Source organism: Taeniopygia guttata, chromosome 2 (genome assembly GCF_048771995.1).
Source record: "Taeniopygia guttata chromosome 2, bTaeGut7.mat, whole genome shotgun sequence".
Classification (NCBI taxonomy): Eukaryota; Metazoa; Chordata; class Aves; order Passeriformes; family Estrildidae; genus Taeniopygia; species Taeniopygia guttata.
Genome location: NC_133026.1, coordinates 64,034,876 through 64,056,562, shown reverse-complemented (window position 1 = coordinate 64,056,562; position 21,687 = coordinate 64,034,876). Strand labels below are relative to the sequence as shown.

Below are 21,687 nucleotides of genomic sequence, written 5' to 3'. Positions count from 1 at the left end.
GTGCAGAGAAAACTGCAGAGTCACTGGGTGACATAAAACAAGTTGTACACATGCAGCCCCCAGCTTGTACTGTGACCCTCTGGCTGCACAAACGCTGCGCCCCACTGTGCTATGCACCCCTGTGTGTCTTGGAAACAGCTTAAAGAAAACAATTATGGAAAATAACAGGTCTGATTTTGTGCCAGGCTTTGTGTCAGCTTCCTTTTCTAAATCATTCCTTCTCCTTAGGCATCAGTGCTGTGTTTAGATATAGAAATATCTGACTGCATCTGAAATTTACATTTAATTACACCCACAATTATTCTCATGAATGAAACATAATAAAGAAGAGAGAGGAACCTTCTGAGCAATTTTCTCTTTTTAGAACATTGGAAGAGTATTTTTTCTTTAATCACTTTTTCCATCATGTTCTGGCGGCTACAAATGCTGAATATCCATTAAAGTATAGATGGTGACCAGATTTATACTGTAACTGGTCAGTCTATTTCCACTGGCTTCAGGGTAACTTCACTGAACTCAAAGACATTACTCCATCATGACAAGAGGTCTAAACAATAGCTATTACAGTTAACACAGTAAGAAATTGTGAAGAAAAACTATTTTCAAATAAATCAAACTATTAAATTAAAATACAAAGTAGAAATACAAGCATTTTGTGTTCATTCTAACGATATTTGAATGCCACATCTGTAATTATTGCTCGAATAATTTTAAAAATTGAAAACATGAAGATGGCTAAATATAAATGCACAAAACTATTTCAAAAGCAGGAGCAGAAGCCTTGAAATAAGAGGCTTAAGTACACCCTATCTAGGTCTTCAAATAGAGTAACATGTAACTTGTTTACAGTTCACAAGAAGAAAGCAGCAAATATTTAAGGCTCTCCAATCCAGCAGATAAAGATATAACCAAAATAATGACAAAAGCTGGAGCTATAGAAATTGAAAATAGAAAAGAACACACTGTTTTATTAACACTTTCTTTGTTGTTAAAAATCTAACCAGTTTTGCAAGTGAAAATACAGAGATCAATCAATGATAACAATAAAAAGGTCATGGCCTGTTAGAGGCACTGGCTTTCAAACCTGTCAGAAGACCAGAGCTACATGAGGTTATTGGGGCACAAATAGACGCAGCAGATGCCAGTGTAGGAGCTGATGTTTGATGGCATAGCTCCACCAAGCCAATAGAAGTCAAGAACTTCAAATCTAAAGGGGATTTAGCTGCACAAACATGCCCAAGGGCATAAATCAATCTCTGAACTTAAAAAATAAAAATACATGGTGAGATAACACCTTAACAGACAAATACTGATGTTGATACATCGGATGGCACTAGCACAGGGACACATCTTTAATACTTTTCACTCATGTGAGAGGAAGGCACTCCATTAGCAGTTTTAAAGTCTCTCAGTGTCCCTCTTAATGAAGCGAACAGACCTTTAATGGAGATGAGCAGATCAAAGCAGGAACTGCAATTCAGAGGAATAAGACAACAAACCTTGAGGCACTAGCAAACAGACAGCCAAAGTAAAACCATATAATACTGGACTAAAGAAACTGAGGCAAGCCCTGAACATGCTGGACAGGCAAGACAAAAAGTTGGATTTTTATAGTAAAAATATGTAACCTACATGTTACATAAAAATGTATTTATGCCCCTTAGAAAAATGAAGGATACCAACAACCCTCAGAGAACACAGGTTAAGTGGGTTACATGACACAGTATCTTGTCAATGTATCTCTTGTTTTGCCTGATTTTGTTTACACTTAACTGAATGAGTATAGAGTAATGTTTGGTCATTTTAACACTTACTGCTGCTATGACAATTTGATTTAACTCTGGCAGTATCTAAACCTCGCACCTATGAATAGGATCCGGTGGTATCCAACACTGTAGGCACACCATACAGTGAAAATATGGGCAGATTTTTCATTTGTTTTACTGCACTCCTGTAAATGCAGCATATGCTATCAATCATTCCAGCAGAAATGGCAAGAACTGGAGGCTGGTCTCTTAGCAGGACTTGTAACAAAAGAGTGCAGGGTCTACTACTAAAAAATACATACATTTGCAATAACCTGACTATTTCATGTGCTGCTTTGGTTTTGTAAACCCTGCAGAACAGTGCTGAGGGAAACAGACTGGACTGCTTCTGACCTCAACTATGTATTTATCCCTACAACTCATTTTAGACCATGGCACTTATTTGGAAGGCAACTCATGAATTTCAAAAAGGTCCTATTAAGCAGAGTTCTTCATTAAAATAACTTAATTTTAATAGTCACTAACTATTAAAGGAACAAAGGAAAACAAAAGGGGGTAGCGTCTTTGTTTTAAAATTATGAAAATACTTCAAAACACAGATTAATTGCTTTTACTTGGAGTGTTAAAATGCAGGCCTGTTGTTCTCCACTGTCAGGAGAGCCCTAGGAAAGGCACAGCATCTCCCTGTCATCATTCTGTACAGGAGCCACCCTTTTCAGCGCATGTCAAGGCAGAACACATTGCTCCCTTGCTACACTACCCCCCTGCTCACCCTGAGAAATGAGAGGACAGCCCAACCCCTGCTGCCACTGGGATTTGGGCAGGATAGCAGCTCAGGCAACACCTCCCTGCTGAAATATACCCCAACTGAACTAAATCCAGACATTACTGTTGAATCCCCAGTGTCTGAACAAGGATTTGTGTTTAACTGATGAGCAGTAGCTGTGATCCTTACAAGACCCCCAGCTCTATTGAAACAAGAAAGAACTACTCCTGCTTTTCCTTTAAAAGGGACTGAGAAACATGTTCACGGCCATATGATGAGTTATGAGCATACAGATAGACATGTCAGCAGTGCCCACTTCCCCAAAACACAGCAGGGCTGGGTACTGCTGGCACCAACCAAGGGATGCATTTTTTGAATAAACCAAATACCTTCTTCAAACACTCAGTGTGCACCCTCACAGGCCCACTGTGGGAGCTGATATCACCACTGCAGAACCTAAGGGGCAAGGAAGCCAGCTACCTTCTCCTTTCTCATTTTCCTCCTGCTGCTGCAAGACCTACACATCCCCAGCACAAACACCTCCACCGTGGGGGCTGCTCCGGTGTCTGCCTTTGCTACTGCACATCCAGAGGCTGCTGGGTTATCCAGAGTGTGATCAGTGCCCAGAGAAGCAGAGCAAAGGAGACACAGAAACACATCCAGCAATTCTGAGGAACCTTCCCACAGCTTCACAACTCCCTGAAGCTTTGGGAGGTTGCACAAAGATGTTGCTCTTGTCCCAAAGATACTATTTAAAATTAATTAGAATACTCCTTGTAAAATTTTCCAAGCCCTCCACAAAACTTCCAGCCTTTTAAAAAAATCAAAGCTTTTAAATTTTTTTATTCATCCAAAGAGTGGAGGAAGCTTTAAAAGAAAATCTTTTAGAAGATCCAGAATATTGAACAATTCCCATAACTCAACAAGAGCAAAAAAATTGCACTTCTTTTTCTCCACACTTCCCACCCCCTCCACTCAAACTTGTTTGAACAAGCAAGAGATTCATAAAGGGATTACCTGGTATGCCCAGGGTAGGCAAGTCAGAAGAAAAACCTGACCTGGAATCTGCATTCCCAGCACAGAGCCTGCACATACCACCGCCCATCTGCCACCACCTGCCAGCTGGGTGTGTGTATGCTGGAAAATGCAATGGCATAAAGGTGGTGAATCACGATATCCATAAGAAAATAACCAGGAGTTGAAATGCTATAGTCCAGCTTTCCCCCTCCCACCTCGAAGGAGGTGAACACAAACTGTCAAATCATCAGGAGTTCTCCCCATGTGTCTCTGCTCTAACTAGGACCAGTTTTGGCACACCACAGCCTCACCAAACTAGTCCTATCTGCCAAGTATGCACACAGACTAGGGCTTCTTTTGAAACCTCAAAAGACCTCTGCTTCTGGTACAATCAGGCTCTAAATGCCATTAAAAATGTGCAAAAATCTAGTAGTCACTAGTGAATGATTGAATTGCTAGGACCCCCGAGGCTTAGTGCCTTTGCAGCATGCAGGGTTTCACAAGGGATCGTGCCACACCTGTCCACAGAAATCCTCATGCTTTTCCCACTGGTATGAGTCACCAGGAGCAACAGAAGCGTTCCCAAAGGCCGTACCTGCCCGATGGTGCAGGCTGCTCACACGCTGCCTCTCCCACCTCCGCCTCTGGGAGAGGCAGGTGCTGAATGCTGGCCCTAGCCTGGACCATGGAAATACACCTCTGCTGGAGAGCAGCTGCTCGAAGGGCAGGAAACCCCCTTCTCCTGACAAGAGAAACCCCCTTCTCCTGACAAGAGAAACCCCCTTCTCCTGACAAGAGAAACCCCCTTCTCCTGACAAGAGGCTCTCACACCCGCTTGTCCCTACGGAACAGAGACCTGGGAAAGGTTCAGCCTGAGTTCTTGGTTCCTCAGAGTAATGTCACAGCAGGTAATTTTCTAACTCCTTTTCTAACTTGAAGCACAGAAGTTACATTAATTCTTAAGCAGAACTCTGTAAATTAATTTATGTTCATGTCACTCAGTAAGCATGAATTCTAGGCTATTTTTCCCCCTAATCTCAGCAATGACAAATAAAACTGCACAGCTTTGCTTTTTTTTTCTTTTCTCTCATGGTTTATCAGATTTTCTATCACCATAGCAAAGACATTGATAAATATTTGACTGATGAATTGGCAGTTTAGCAGCGTGTGAGTCACTGTCAAGCTGAGTATCTGTACTCCGGGCCAAGCTCATCCTGAGTTCCCAAGCCAGAAGAAATGGGGAATGTTGTAAAAGCACCTTGCTGAGCCCTAAGGGTAGGGAGCGTCTCATATTGCTCTGTGAGTAATGTAATACTCAGCACAGACTTGTTTGGCAGAATACGCCCCAAAACTTACAAGACTAGACCCTAACTTGAATCTTGCTGCATGTAAAAATTAGGATAGAGTGATCTTCCCCATGGAAAAAAGAAACCTTCATTTTCTGAGTTTAGTAGATGCCACTATGCCAATAAACTTTGGCATTGAATATGTCAGGCTAAATGTAGTTAATAAAACCAGTTCCATAGATGATGGCCCTGGTCCCAACAGCACAACATGCAGAGCAGTTAGTGGATTTTCTGCACACAAACACGTACAAAATCTGGCAAAACTGCTTTTTTCATTAACTGACTTGTTTTGAGACACATTTTAATGCATATCAGCACTGCTTAAAAATAAACCCATGCAACTCAGTAAGGTGGCAAACACATATACTCTGTTGCAAAAAAATATTTAAAGTATTTAGTATGGTCAGATTTTTTTCACACAAAACAATATGTAAATGCCTTTCTTTTTTCTCATCTCAATAATAACTGTCTTTAGCTCCACTTAGAAATCTCACAATAAAGTGAACAGGAACTTTTACTGCAACCTCCTTGCCAGACATACCTCCCCAGAAAGGAGATATGAATATTATGTTAAAAAAAGCAAATGAAAGAATGTTGACGTAAGGTTGCTAACTTCTTGATCAGGTCTGTCCTTTCCACTCTTGCTACACCACCACTGAATGCTACAGAAAGAAGAGCCTAACAAACTACAGACTGGCTTAAAATATGTAACTGTAGCCAAAGAATGCTAAATTAAAGGAAAGCATTTCTCCTCTAGTGAAAGTTGGGAGTGATATGGAAATCATCCTGCTGAATCCAAATAGAGTTGCACCAGCCTAAAGTTAGGGAAAAGAGAACAGCCAGGAAGTAACACGCACTGCCATTCATTTTTCATGGCTGTCTCTTGTAAATAGGAAAGGTATTTGCAATGAAGCACAACCAGCAAAACAAATCCTCACACAGGCAGCGCAGCAATGGCATTTTGGAGTCCTAGAGTGTGCACTCACCAATGCTACAGTACTGAATTGTTCTTGTTATTTAGCAATAAATAGATATTATCATCCTACTCTTTTGGTAACTGGATGTGTTCTAGCTGCAATTCATTGTAACTAACTTACCTATGCACACAACAAACTGAAAGTCAAAGAAGTAAAACTAAGAACTGGGCAAAGTAATAAACAAAAAATCCCTGGAATGCAAGTTTTGTCATTCATTCAGCAGTCCTCTAGCAATTGGCCTGACATACCTCAGCAGAGCACATTCTGCTCTCTAGGATAACCCTAATTCTCTATGGCCACTTATGGATCTGCCTGATATAAAAAAGCCTGCCTTTTCTCATCTGCTGTTTATTTACTATATATGTTTAATTCCCACCCTTTTGCAATCTGATTATGTACTATCCATAAAATTAAGGCTTAAATTCTAACACAATATACCAGACAGGGCTTCTGCATCAATTCCTGAGTCACTGGCATCCATAATGAGACCAGGAGACTTAATACAGCCATTCCACACACACAAACCAGTCATCACCAGCTGTGCTTTGTGATGGTGCTGTACAATACACCAGCACTGCTTCCTTCAGTGACTGTAACTGCTGCCTGCTTTTCAGTCCTGTGAACTCCCAGGCAAGGAGATAAATGGAGAGAAGTCTTCATGGTTACTGCACTCTGCAGAAAATCCTTCTCAGACTTGATGTGCACAGCTTGCTGGTACAGCTGCATCCATGAGAACAGGCATTCCCCAAGCCAGGATTCACAGCTGGCACCCTACCTACAAGATCTTGACTGTGCTCACATCACCAGGGCAAGCAGAAAGTTAGAAAGGTAAGAGGTGAGAAGAGCAGACTGATGTTGCTAGTCATGTACCTCTGCCCCTGCCACCAAATGTCAGAGATGGCTCCATAAAAGATCATGACTTAAACTCCCAGGCCTCGCACAAGCTAGAAACAAACTCAAAAATTCACAAGAGGACATTTCCCACCACTTGAAATGGTTTTATAGCCCTAGTTATGCAACTAGCTGGGGAAGGCAGAGCCTGGTGTATGGGGTATAAAACAATTCACTTCAGCTTGTTTTGCATCACTGAGCAAAGCAGGGGTTTATCAGCACAGAACTGTTGGGTCAATAGAGCCAGCACAGATCCATTTACAGCCCCCAGTGCAAATGGGAGACGTCGTTTTTAGTGCTGCTACTCTCTTCAACTAGAGTCACCACCAAAAGCGATTTTTTTAAAAAACCAAGTTCTTCGCTTGCATTTAAAAGCCTTTTAGAAGTTAAGACGCCTCAGGGAGGAACAGGAAAAAGCAACTTGCAAGCCCGCACATCTAGGCAATCCCCCCGCGAGCGGGCTCACGGCAGATGTCCAAAGGTGGCCCCGAGGGAGCGGGGCGGGGTCCGGCTGGACCCGCACCTACCCGTATCCGTCGGAGGCGTAGTCCCCCCCGTAGGTCTTCTGGTAGTAGTAGGTCTTGTGGGTGTGGGTGTGGGTGCCGCCGCCGCCGCCGCCCCCCACATGGGAGCTCATCTCGTAGCGCAGGTCGGTGCCCGACTCTGCCCGCGCCATCCGGCCCAGGGTGTTGATGCGCGGGTGGGACCCGCCGTTGATGCTCATGGCAGCGGGGGAGCCGCCCGGGGCGACGCGGGCCGAGGGGCAAAGCGAGGGGACACTGAGCCGGACCCGACGGCAGGCCAAGCATTCACGGCCGGCAGCGCCCGCCGCGGTGCCGCCGCTCCCTCGCAGTCCGCCGAGGGCCGGGAAAGGGCCGGGAGCCGGCGGTCGGGGCGGCCCGCAGGTGAGGCAGGGCAGGGGCGCGCTGCGGAGCCGGGCGGGCGGCGAGGGCTGCTGGCGGCGGCGGCGGCAAGAGCGTAGGTCCCGTCCCGTCCCCTCCCCGCCGGCAGAGGAAAGGCGAGGCCACACCTTTCCGTGGTGGTTTTAAGCGGCGCTCCTGGGCGTGGAGCCGCACCTCGCCTGCGTCCTCCGCGCCTCCTCGGCGGCCGCCCCGCCGCGGTGTCGCTCCCCGGTGGCCGCCCGGGCAGCGCACGGCCTCTGTCGCCATCGCAGCGGTGTTTCCACCACCTTTCCCGGTGCGTGCGCTGCCCTCGGGAGCCGCCAGCGGAGATTGGAGCCCACTGGAAACTCCCTCCCGGCCTGTACCGTGTCTGCGGGCTGCCGCTTGCCCCGCAGTTGCGGCCGAAGCCGCGGAGCATGGAGCGGCTCGTCCGAGGGCTGGAAACGCTGCGGGGAGGATGGACGGGGCCATGGTGCCCTCGATGCCAAACACCTTCGTGCCTCTCCGGAAAGAACCTGGCGCCTGAACCAGGCTGCGCTGGGTCAATCGGCACCATTGCGTCGAGGATGTGTCTGGTCCGCTGGCAGCTGCCCTCTGCCCTGCGCATCACAGGGTGTTGATACACGTCGGGAAAAAGATGTGTGTGTTTCATCAATTCCAGAATACACAGGGTCCCACATTTAGGAGGGCTTTGGGCACTCCAAGTCCAGTGCATTTCTGAAACAGGGCTGAAACTTGAGCCCCGGTGCATGAAATGTTGGACTAGTGCCATGCACTGACTTCATTTGTGCCTGAGAAAGAAGATATGCAGACACAGACATTTAAAGTTGTCTTTTCTCCTCAGATTTTCTTGATTCCTGCCTTCTGGTGCTGTGAAAGTTGTGTTCAACTTTCAAATATGCCATATCTTGGGAGATAAAGACATTTTAATACATCCATTTATGTACAGGGTGTCGGCAAAGGCAGTTTACTGTCAGATGCCCAGAGGGGCCTTTGTTGCCAGCCAGTGACCATCGGATTAGTCTCAAGTGTCAACTGAGCACCATTTCTTAGCTAGTCTCAGTGACACTGCCTCAGCTGGTCTGGCCACGTGCACATCTGACAAAAACAAAGATGATTTTAAGAAGCAGTACTCACTTGTGCATAACCGTACCAGGCTCTTCTGAAATTATCCTGAGGCCTTCATCCCAATGTGTACTGCATGAGCCAGCCATATCAGCCACCTGATGCTCTGCAACAGCACACTTGCTGGAAGTTTTTTTAAATTTGTGTGATACTACCAGCAGCCCACACCATGCATAAATTCTTGGGCCTGTTTCTGTCTTTTCTGCACTCCTGTTTTTCCTGGTATTTTAAACCCAAGTGATAGGTCATGAGACAGTAAGAAAGAACTAGATAAATATATCAAAGGTCAAGACTTCCTAAATTATTCAAGAGAAAACCAAAGAAGTGCAGTTTTCCCCAGTGCCACTGAAACTTCTGGGACTACACAGGTCACCTGAAAACCTGCCCTGCTGCTGGAAGTGATGGGCAAAGTGTGGCATAGAGGAGGCATAGGAGCTACTCCAAGGAAACCTGGGGTTGTTTGGTCCTGAAGGGCATCCTGGTGGCACTGCTCAGAGCTGTAAAGAGCGCTACGAAGAAGTAGAACACAAAGTGCCTTATTATATGTGAAGTCATGCAGTGACTTTTATATTGTAATATATATGCTGTATAATATGTAACATGAATCATTGCATATGAGTGAATATATATATGTATACAGACATACATATATATTTGTGTATATACGTGGATTTGGGATGCTGTTTTGAATGCAGATTACATCTGCACTATTGGATGGTTTGACATTATATTTCAAAGCCATAAGGGAGCAGAATACAAAACAAGGATGAGTAAGAAAAACAAATATAGAGGCTTACTGCTGTGAAGAAGGAAGGAAAAACAGTAGAAAACAGATGTAGAATAGGCAGAAAATGCAGAATGAGGGAAACTTAAACTTTGTGCTTTGATACTCCAGTCCAAACTTTTTGAAACGTAAATACAGATCTTTGAATTGGTACTACCAATATACATAAAAGTCAAATTTTTGCATGGTGGTGTGTCAAGCCAGGCATTTGTATTCAGACCTACAAACATAAAGCTTTTTTTTTTTTTTCCCCAGCAAGTCCCTTTGAAAGCTGTCCATTTATATTTATGCACAATTTCACGATCCAAAAGTATTACACTGATTTGAGGTTCTTGCTGAGTTTTAGCACCACCTCAAATCAGCCCCACCTTTCAGCTTGGATTGGTGTGCCAGCTCAGTGAGACACACCATTATCTCTGATGGAGACAGCATGTGTGTGATACACCCAGAGGCCTGGGTGAGTCACTGCTACTTGGACACATAGAAAAATCCTTAAATACTTAAATAATGACTGGGTTCTGGTGGTCCTACTTGTACAATTAGCCCCACTGAAATGAGAACGAGAAGCTATGACTGAGATGATATTGTGAGCAGCACAGCTCTCCTATCTTAGATGTTTTAATAGGTAGAGAAATGAAATAAATAAATACAAATAATTAAATTTGCTGAAGTAGTCAATATTTCTTGGGTGCTTACCCTAGCTGGGCTCAGTTATCTTGAAGCAGGATCAAGTCACATAGATATTGCTTGAAATTCATCTAAATGCATGAAAATATCGGTGTAATAGGTGGATGATCCTACTTAAATATTGCTCCACCATTCCTGGAAAGGCCCAGTCCTGACACAGCTAAGGTCACATCCTAAGTTCCTTGACTTTCTTTGGTATCAAAGAGTTCTTGAGTGCAAATGGCCAGTAAACTGCAAACTGCAGTCTCATGGTGTCCCTCCCCCATGGTGTCCTTCCCCATGGCAGTGGGGTTGGAAGTAGCTGGCTTTTAGGGTTCCTTCCCACTCAAACCAAACCATGATTATATGATTTTCCTCCCGAGGAAAACTACATGCATAAGAGAATAAAATGCACTAATTTGGAGTTTATAGTTCATCTCCTTTAGCAGAGTTCTGTCTCCTAAGGTAAGGACCTATCAAAATTGTATAGATCTTAGGAGCCCCTCTTTAAGCAAGCTAGTCTAAAGGAGATTAAATATTCCTTACAGGCATCTGAACCCAAGCTAGAGCTAGGGTCCATGCTGCACTCCTGTTTCCTAATGTGCCTCCCTTAGAACTGCGGACACCATGAGGATATTAGGAGACAGCAGTTCCAAAAAGGCAAAATGTCAGCAGCTGATGACTGCTTCAGTAAACAGAAAGAGTTTATCCTTTATACATACTATTAGTGCTAGGTATATCTCTTTAGTTTTAATAAAAGGCTCCTTTCCAACCCCAAGTAGTGGACCCAAATGTCCTATTTTAGCCTTAGGCTGCTGGATAATGGTCTTTATTCAGGACACTACCTGAACTGAACTTAACACGCTGTGTTGGTCCCTGTCTATACCAGGGAAACCTCTGTATTTTATCTTAAGAACTGAATTCCCAGGGGCACACTGAAATTCCCCTCAATGGCTTGTTAATTCATTGCTGTTGGCAGTAGTTGCCAGCCCCTCCTATTCCATGTGGCTTCTTCTGAGCTTATTTAATGCCATCCTCTCTTTAATGCCCTCCTTGCTCGGATAGAAACCAAATAAATTTAAAGTAGCTGAAACACATTGATAACCAGTGACATCTGACATTTAAAGTACAAATCTAAATATGACTTGGTAACTGATTCCATTACTGTAGCTTGCAAAAAACCAGCTGTGGCCTTCCAAACACATCAAATCATCCAGGTAAACCAGTACGTGACTCTTGTGTTCCTAACTCCTACAGTTTTGTGCAGTAAGGACAAGTTTGCACGTGCAAGCCACTAATCTGGCTATGTGTCTTTGTAGGGTGCTTGATATGCACCACCCCTCCTGTGCAGGGGCTGCCTGGGAAGAGCCAGCTCCACCTGAGTGGCAGCATTCACAAAGTCCATATTTGTGATGATGTGAAAGCCAGTCCTGGGCATTTCCACTTCCTCCCTTTGCTCAAGTAGAATTCTCCCCAGAAAGCTGACAGTTAGCACTCCAGAGTCTGAGCTGTTCTGTGCATGTGAAGAGAGGCTGGTGGCAGTAGGAAGACCTCTGAGCAACAGCAAACATGGTCCAAAATGTCATTAATAACAAACTGAGAGGGCTGAGACCATTTATTCAGCTGTATCCCTGTCATGGGGAAGATATATCTTAAATGCACTCCGATGGTGTCTAATTATGGGCAGATTTACAGGGCCCTGCAGCAAAATACACTTTAAAATGTAGATATGCCCCAGTGAATGTTTGGAGAGTTTTTGGAGGGCGGGGTGCAGCTGATACAAGGTGTTCACTGTGAGCCTGTGTCTAGTCCAGGACTGCCTGCCAAGAGCTGTCATTTCCAAGTTCCAGAGCAGCCACTGTGCTCCTTTCAGGCAATCCCTGGAATATTACCACCTCAGTCTTTGTCAGGGTTAAAAAAAAAAGCCTTTGAATTCATCAAGAGGAATGAAGCTTAGGACTGCACAATTCCTTCTATACCATGCAAAAGTAGAGGGTGTGGTAAGGGATGTGTCAGCCTTGTCAAACCTGACTGACTACCCAGACAAAAAGTTTCAGGATGCCTCCCTCTTCAGCTTCAGGTAGAGGAGACCAGCATGGGACATTGTTTTCCCAGCATGGTCCTACCATGACCCACAGGGCATGTACACAGTATTTCTACACAGCTCCTGATTTCATGTTGCTGCAAGTAGAGCATTCAAACAGTGACTGAGCAAGGTAAAATATTTAACGTTACGTTATTATGGTTCCTTTAAAGTCTCGCTTCACCATTCTGTTTCTTTCACCAGCACCAGGTGATGTTTGCTAGAGCTTGAGAAGTTAACATATCTCAAAATACTTAGAAGTGCTGAGAGCACTATAAGGCTATTTCTGACTAATTATTAGTTAGTAGTTGGACAAAAATCTTGGATCAAGCCACATCCCATGCATGCAAAATGCATTCATTTATTAATTATTTTAATAAAATATGAAATTTTGGCAAGGTGCATCTGCCCCTCATTATTCAGACAGTTTGATACTTGGTGTTAGATACCACAGAGCTGTTCAACCACACAGCACAAGGTGAGAAGTAGAACAACAGAAGCTCTCAAGAGATCTTTACACTTCCTTCACACTGGGGCTACTCTGATTAACACCCAGGTGCCTTCAAGCCCAAGGGGATAAGGAGCACCATGATTTTATTGACACCCATCCCTTTCTTCTGCTTTTGCATTCTTTGAAATGAAAGTGAAGGATCAAATGGGAGCCTCTACAGTTGCCCTGTAGACACCCAGGGTTCCCCCTCATTAGAGCAAATCTTCCATTAGCAAGGTTGCACATCGTAACAGATGTTTTGTCATCCCAACATCTCAAATAACTGGGTTATGGTACTGACCTGAGGCACTGATAGCCTTATTAAAATGTTACCACCATAATTTAAAATACTTTGTAAGAGGGAATACCAGATCAGAGCAGTTATAAAGGTTCCAAGCATCTTTACCAATTTAATGAAGGAGGGAAGGGTAGAACTTTATAAAAATATTTTCATGCACATCTCCCCTATGCTGAACTTTTATGGTATATACAAGACTGGAGGATAATGGAGAATTGGATCTAATATATGCAAAGGAATGCAAATTAACTCACTTTGCACTAGTTTTTGCAAGCAGACCTGTCATTTCATGTTCACTTTGTGGGTCATACCACAACTATTTTGATAACAACCAGGGAAAGTAAAGATTCAGTTCTTTACTGTGCCAGAAGCTCTGCTTCTCACAGCTGAGGAGTGGAAGTGTCATCCTTAAAGGAATATTTTGTTCTCCAGAGCCCTGAGGCTACGGAGGGCAATTTATCTTCTGGTAGAATTGAAAACCTCCTTACCAAGATACCTTCTGTACAAATTCCAGATGTTATCACAGTGTTGTGTGCTCCAGCTGTGCATGCTTGTACACCTAGCCAGCAATAGCTCACCACACCAAAAGGGACCTTGTGCTATTTGGCAAAGGCAGCTGTAAGAATTGATGGGTGAGAAAAAGCCTTTTCAAATAAATAACTTCTGAAATTGACTTCAGAAAGTTTCCTAAGAGTCCTTCTTATTCTCATCATTCAACAGGGGATTTTGTTACTATCAAGCTTGCAGTACAAGTGGGAAAAGGAAGGAATAAGAGGCAGCCTTCTCTCTCATACACCTCCTTTCACTCTCTAATGACAAATTCTGAAGTGCATAGTTGAAGTCAGCCTCTCTCCTCCCTCCAGCTGAGCCATGTTGATCAGAAATGGGAGTTCTTTTATTACAGCTGTATTTTCCTCCATTATAAAAGCACAACCATTGCTAGAACTCATTTAAACCTTGAGCAGTTCTCATCAGAGGGACCAGAATACTGTAAGGCAGCCACTGGGGATCATGAAACATCTGTGATTTCCAGAGCTTTCAAGATGTGGTGATGTAAATGTGGAAATGTTCTCCAGTCTAGACCAAATTCCAGTAGTGCCTAAGTTTTTTCCAGACTTGAAATATTCTTCTCCTCCTCACTTATCGCTGTAGTTCTGCTGCTCAGCATTCAGCAGCTGCTTCTTTCCCCCAAACACCTACGCGAGCCTTGTAGTTCAAATAGCAGAATCAATTGCATTTAGTTTTCTGCCTTCTCATTCTCTGCTCCATGTAATTACAAAAGTCTGATAAAGAGAACAGAGAATTAGAGTCCTAATATGATGAGATGCTAAAGAGGCTACTTTGCATCCATGTTTTCTTCCCAGCTCTACATCTGATTTGGATGTGTGGGTATCTACGATATCTTCTCTATGTAAGTAGGTCTGAGTAAGATATGTAGGAAATAAAGTTATTGTTTTATTTCCTCTTTTTCTGTTTAGATCCACTTCTATGCTAGGTTGATTTATCTCCCTTTAGGAAACATCAGCTGTTTCCATAAAAATGCTAATTTTTTGCATGATTAGCAGCATGAGAGCCAGCAAGGCTGGCATCTATGTTGAGTTTACATGGTCTGAGGTAGCAGAGGGGCTGCAGGGGTGGCTTCTATGAGAAACTGCCAGAAGTTTCCCCAGAACCAGTGGCAGACAGCTCCAGGACAGACATACCACTGGCCAAGGCTGAGTTAGTCAGGAGTGATAGCAACACTTCTGTGATAACATATTTAAGAAGGAAAAAAGCCTTATTGCAAATTATTATTAATTTGCAGCCAGAGAAGAGCAGAGTTAGAATATGTGAGAGGAACAGCCTTACAGACACCAAGGTCAGTGGAGAAGGAGCAGGAGGAGGTGTTCCAGGAGCTGAAATTCCCCTGCAGCCTGGGATGAAGACCACAGGGAGGCAGCTGTATTCCTGGAGCCCATGGAGGACCATGGGGATATGGAGATCTACCTGCAGCCCATGGAGGAGACCCACGCCAGATGAGGTGGATGCCTGTGAACCTGTGGGAAGCTCCCTGGAGCAGACTCCTCTTTCCACCTGTAGACTTGTGGAGACACTGGAGCAGGTCTCCTGGTAGGACTTGTGACTCCACAGGGGACCCTTGCTGGAGCAGGTTGTGCCTGAAGAACTGCACCCTGTTGAAAGGTGACCCATGTTGGAACACTTTGGGGAGAACTGTTACCATGGGATGGACTCACAGTGGAGAGGTTCATGGAGAACTGTTTCCTGTAGGAAGGACCCCAAGCTGGAGCAGGGGAAGCTGCTCTCTGAGCAGCAGCAGGAACATCCTTTGATTCCCTGACCATAACCCCCATTCGCTGTCTCCCTGTGCCACCATGGCACAGGTAGAAATTGGAAGGAGGAAGGGATGGGGGGAAGGTGTTTTAAAGATGTATTTTACTTCTCATTATCCTACTTCGATTTTTTTAGTAATAAATTAAATTAATATCCCCAAGTTGAGTCTGTTTTGCCCGTGATGGTATCCAGTAAGTCATCTCTCTCCTGGTCCTTATCTCAACTCATGAACTCTTTGTTCTGTTTTCTCTCCACTGTCCACTTGTGGAGGTGAGTGATAGAATGGCTTTGGTGGGTGCCTAGCATCCAGCCAGAGTCCACCCTCTACATGCCAAATTATTTTGATGGGAAACAAGGAAGAAAAATTATTACTTTGTGTTACTTTCTTGGCATAGCTCTGAGTGCCTGTGCTGGCACTGAGGGGTCAACAGTTTTATTTTTTCTGCATGGATTCCTAGAAAATCGCCTCCAAATGACATTGTAGGAATCCAGATAAGCTCACTGTACAAATGCCTCCTATGCCTTGTGCATAGCTTTGAGTGACCTAAGTGTGCTCAAGTAAGGTTTAAAACACCTGTGAACAGATACTATAAAACCACTCAATATGAAAGACTATGTAACACACTATATATATGACTTCCCTCAATATAAGCAGAAATTTCACTTGCCCTTACCACTCTGTTAAATGTAGTATGAGTTTAAATTAAGAACAAGTCCAGTCCTGCCAGTTGCATGACTGGAATGGCCTCACCTCCAGGACAGACTCTAGCCACATCCTTGAAAAAAATTTTGTCTGCAAGAAAACAATAAAATAATAATTACGAACTGGACTGCTGTGTAGAGCACTGCGCTTTCTTGTGCTTTTGTAGATAATGCACCTTGTTGATGCAGACAAGAACACGAGGAAGCACAACCTGGGAGAGGCGGGAGCACTCGGGGCTTGCTCCACCTTTCTGTGAGCTGGGCAAAGGGCCACGCACGGGAAGTGGCATGAGAGAGACAGTGTGCCTAAGGAGAGCTCTGATGCAGAGGTGCTGGGCAGGAGGAGGAAGGGGCTCTCATGTGTGTTGGACATATTTGGCTGTGAAGTTTTGCCTGCAGAGCTCAGCAGCAGCCTGTACCGCTGCAAGGAGCTGCTTCACACCAGTTGCAGGATCTCACAGTTGTCCTTGTCAAATGTCGTGAGGTTCCTGCTGGTCCCTTCTTCCAGCTGCTCTGGCAGTTCTGCCCTGGCACATGTCAGTCACTCTCCTTTGGTGAGTTTGGTGTCAGCTGCAGGCTTGATGAGGGTGCACACTATCTCCACTTTCACATCATTGACAAAGATACTAAATTGCCCAAATAGATTCCAGAGGAATTCTGCTTATAAAAGCCTCCAGATGGAATAATGAACCCTTTAAGCTTAAAAAGCAAGGCAGTTTTTCACCCACCCACTAATCTACCTGTTCAGACCAGAATGTTCCAGCCTAGATACAAAGGTGCTCTAGGAAATCATGCCTAACTAAGTTAAACTCCGAGCAGATAACAACCACTCTTCATCCCTTATCATACAGAGTAATCGGTTTTGTCAAGCAGGGGAAATTCCCAGTCAGTATTAGGGAAAATAAGTCAGTCAGTATTAGGGAAAATAAGTTTACCATGAGGGTAAACACTGGAGCAGGTGCCCAGGGAGACTGGGGAGTCTCCACCCTAGAGATACTCAAAATCCAGCTGGGCAAGACCCTGAGCAACCTGCTCTACCCGGACCTACTTTGTGGAGGGGTGGGATGAGAGACCTCTAGAGGTCCTGCAAAGCCTGTGTGATCTGATGATCCAGCCTTGGTAAATCCATGTTGACTATTCCAAATCAACACCTTCTCATTCATGTAACAGAGATTTTGCATTTACCACTGTCCCTCAAAAAGGTTTGCTAGCAGCATGAGCACATCACATCTGTCCTGGAATGTCCTCGTTCCAAAGGACATAAATTACCTTCTTTATTATTCAGTAGCATACACACAAATTCTGACAAACTGAGTAGACACCCTGATACTTCTGCCTTTTGGGTGGACAAAGACAAGGCTTTCCTAGGGCATGTTTTTTTAAATTTATTTCTTGTTGCTGGATGGATGATAGCAATTAGAAGGTGGAGCTGTCAGCATTGTTTTTATAATGGAAGAATAAGGGACATAGATGTGTCCAAGTGTTAGTGATACTCACATTCAAGTATGCTAAAACATTAGAGCTGGTCATATTTTTGCCAGTAACAATAACTAAATAATTTCCAAAAATCTCCCCTGTATTTTGGAGGTGCCAAATGAGCCAAAAAGCTAATGAGATGAGGCAATATAACAGCTATGCTAACATTGGAAATGTAACAAGCAGAAAACAATGCAAAATTCTTATGAGTAAACAGCAAACAAGCTGATTTACAGTTGAAGATTAATGTTCATTACTTACAACAATATGTTGTAAAACCATTAGACATCATCCTTAGGACACATCCACACTATCATTGCGGTTTGCTCCCTCTTTCACTCCTGGGCCCCTGATTGTCCATACCACTTATATGCTAGTTTGCCCCCGGGCTTCTACACAGAGAAAATCAATTCTTTCCCTCCCAGAGGGCACAAAATTCCCAGATCCCAGCTCCAAGGACACAAGATGCTCCACTGACTAGATCAGACTTTTATTCCTGAGGCAGTCAGAGTTTGCTTCCTGCGCAGACCACGGGTTGTGTATGCTCGCTCGTAGTTTCTCGCCATACTGAGCCGTTCATTTTCTGTGTTGCTTCATCTGGAGCAGATGAGTGGCTTTCTGCAGGGCTACTGGAAGGCTGCTCCAGGGGAAGCTGTGGATACAGTCCTTCAGTGAAATAGTCCACTGTGGCTTTAGCAGCAACAGCTCATCCCCAGGAACATCAGGGAGGATTTTCTGTATGCTGGCTGGTTCTGTTCAGATAAACTTGCTCGGAGCCAATTTTGAGGTAAAAAACCACCCTGTTTCCTCTAGAATCTTATGCTACTGGTAATGAGAGGGATCACCCCTGTAGTAGCAGCAGGGATTTTCCTTAAAACCGTTTCAGATTTCAAACAAACATTTCAGATTTCTGTAACAAAACCTGATTTCCTGTATGTTTGCTGAAGGCTGGATCCTTCATGCATGGAGATGTTTTCCTGGCATTATGTCTATGGGAGGTCTGGGAGATGCCTTGGCTTAAGATAATACCTATCATATATACAGTACTGCATACAAAGCTACTTTTAAATAAACACACAAAAAGTCAGACCTAGGGGTTCCCAGGATTTTCATGTTCTACATTGCTATAATCTCCCTTCTAGTTACACATGTCCTCGAGAAAATCAGGTTTTGCCTATCAAATTGACTGATCGGTGTATTCTATATACACTACCACATATTTCATGCATAACAAGAATAAAAACATCCTGCTCCAGAAGAGCAACTGCATTCATTCATTCATTCATTGGTCTGTATTTCCTTCTCCTTCATCCCTTTTTTCTGCAGACTTTGATGAGTTTCCACAGCTGAAAACCCTGTGCAAACCAACATACTGAAAAATCCAGTGCTCTGTGCCCTTGTTTTTGATGGGAATAGCCCATCAGGGTGCTTGTTCTGACACGTGTGATACGATTTTTGCACCAGCCAACAAGTTTTTATCTAGCACGCAGAACTTATTCAGAAGGTATTACTTCTGCTGGGACTAGAGGCAGGAATGAGTCACGTCTCTTTAATACGCGTGAAGTGCCCTGCCCCAAGGAGTGCCTCTGTTTTCCTCCCTTCCCTGTCTCGAGCGCTCTCTCTCAAGCCTTAATTGTCTTGAGTTATAATGCTTTTGAGAAATCACTCTTAAAATTATGACTCCTGTTAAAGTTAATTAGACATGAACCCCAGCCAGGAGAGCAGGGATAGTTTCATAATTGTTATTCTAGCTGAAACCAGGAGGATTCCCTGACCACAGGAAGTTCAAAGGACCAGCAGCAAAAGGAGGAGATAACCTCTGTTTCCAGAGAACACTGGCTTCACTTTGGATGCCAGCGGATTTATGACAGGAGCTTCGCTCTAATTACTGTTTGGGGTGGAGCCTCTCACAATGATAAACAATAGGGTTTCTACAGGGCTGAAATTTGTAACAGCACCACATATTTAGGCACAGGCATGTTATAGCAACACGCATTCGATGTATTTTAAAGTCTTCTCTCCCTGGATCTGGGTATTGCCCTGAAAGAGGAGGTACTGCTCCATGTAACCTTTGGGAAAAGAATATGTTTTGTTGAGGTCACATTATTTTAACAAGCAAAATGTAGTCAACTTTACACATTTACAAAGCCAGAAGACATTTGAATCTGTGACATTTAAGAGAGAAAGGGAGCTTTATACAGACAATATTTATCTATATAAAAATTAAGTCAAAGCAAACTAATAACCTAAACCTGCAACAGGAAAAAATAATTGTAAGACTGTACTCAAAAACACCCTGTGGCAGGATTTCCATTGACTTTATTGACTAAATTCTCACCCCACAGATGTTTCTTAAGCTGCTTCAAACATAAAACTAATTTCAAAGTCCTTTCAAAGATTAATAATGTTCTTCTTTTTTTGAGCATCAATGGTACATTTAATGATTTATAAACATGCACAGCAGAGACTTTACCCAGAGGTCACCAAAGTCTAGGTAAAATACAGCTAGAACAGACTTAGAATAGCAAAAGAGCTGCCTAATATAAACATTGATCATATATGCAGACTTACAAATATGGAGGTGGATGGAGAAACATTTCGGATGCCGCCGTTTAAAGGGTTCATGCATATACAGAAGGTTTTGGAAAAAAGAGAGCAAGGTCATTTGACTCAGTGTCAGGATGAAAGCCAGTTCTGTTAGAAGGCACCAAGCTGGGCTCTGTAAATTTGTGTGGTCTAGTATGGGCTATGGTCCAGAGGGAATCTGGAGCAGCCTGAGAGCAAGATAAGGGAGGAATGTGTGAGCAGATACGGAGACAGGGGTCAGGAAGGGCATCGCTTGTGAAAACAAGAGGCTCCAAACTCAGTGCAGAGAGACAGGAAAACCTGGAGAGAGAGGGTGTGAGGGGACAGCGTGGCAGGAAGGAAGGTAGACTTCATCAATAGATGCATTTAGGATAATCCATTATGTGAAGCAAGGACTTACAAAAATACAATTTTGGGGTTTTTTCCTGCAAGTTTTAAATACCGATGATTTCTGTTGAAAGAAGATATTTTGTCATTTTTTAAGGGATTCAAGAAAAATACTTTGTGTATGAGTTACAGATCTCCAGACCTATTGACATTATCTTTCTCTTTAATACCTGCAAGAAGAAGGCTAGTCACTTCTTGCAGAAAAGACTAACACAACATGTTTCTGCATACAATATATATGTTTTCTATGAATGTTATAATTTTTTTAGCAGAGGGCAGCTTGGCCCTGTATTAAGGATTTACTTCAGTAATACTGTGATACAGTGTGAGCCTTGGCAGCAGAACCTTGTAAGGCAACATGGAGATTCAGGAGCAATGCAGGCATGGTAGGCACAGGGCTCACAGGGGACATTATTGCTCCTTGAAACCCAGCAGGGTTACAGAGACCCAGACTCTCACAGCCTGCAAAAACACAGCTTGTGCCTCCAGCTGTGAACTGCTAGCCCTGCAACTGCAGGAATCTCAGTTTGCTTCAGGTAGAGGATTTTTTTCAACATCTTCTTCTCATCTGTGAATGCCCTCAGACACTGTCAGAAGGTCAGCAAACCACTACTTTGCAGGAAAAGAGCAAACACAATAAGCAGGTGGATATGCCAGCACAAGATGGCTGAAAGAGATGTAACAGAGATCATTTTCTAAGTATGCTCCATCCTGAATACAGCCATAGCTTAAAATAGTGTGCTACCTTTCACAGAGATGAAATTTTTAAGCCAGAAGGAACTGGTTTGATAATATAATTGGTCCCTGGCATAGGGCAAACTATGCTATCTCACCTTGTAAATCTAATCTTTTATCAAACCTACATTTTGTGGCTGAGTTAAAGCATAATTTTTGGAAAGATAGGCAATTCCACTTTTACTTTGGATGATTGTATGTCGGGTAGTGAAGGGCTTCGAGAGGGAAAAGTTATCTTCAAAGGATCTTTTTGGATCACAGGTCTATGAAGCTGGCAGTTTGACTTCCCCTTCTCCCTGGATTAGCAAATGGTGTGAGAGCATTTGAGTGCTGCCCTGCTATGTGAGAATCAGCACCTT

General features: G+C 43.7%; 1 protein-coding gene across 4 annotated transcripts in view; it reads right to left on the bottom strand.

Moving 5' to 3' along the window:
- Positions 1-20,232, bottom strand: part of DSP (desmoplakin) — a 51,157-nt gene extending 30,925 nt beyond the window's left edge. The window contains exon 1 of one of the 4 annotated variants that reach the window (XM_072924115.1): positions 20,192-20,232. In XM_072924115.1, the coding sequence (XP_072780216.1) occupies positions 20,192-20,217 (26 nt within the window). In that variant the 5' untranslated portion in view covers positions 20,218-20,232. Of the gene's footprint in view, positions 1-7,290; positions 7,786-20,191 lie in introns of those variants that run through there. The other 3 variants (XM_030265469.4, XM_012571487.5, XM_030265470.4) reach the window with 3 other exon arrangements.
- Positions 20,233-21,687: the final 1,455 nt, after the last annotated feature.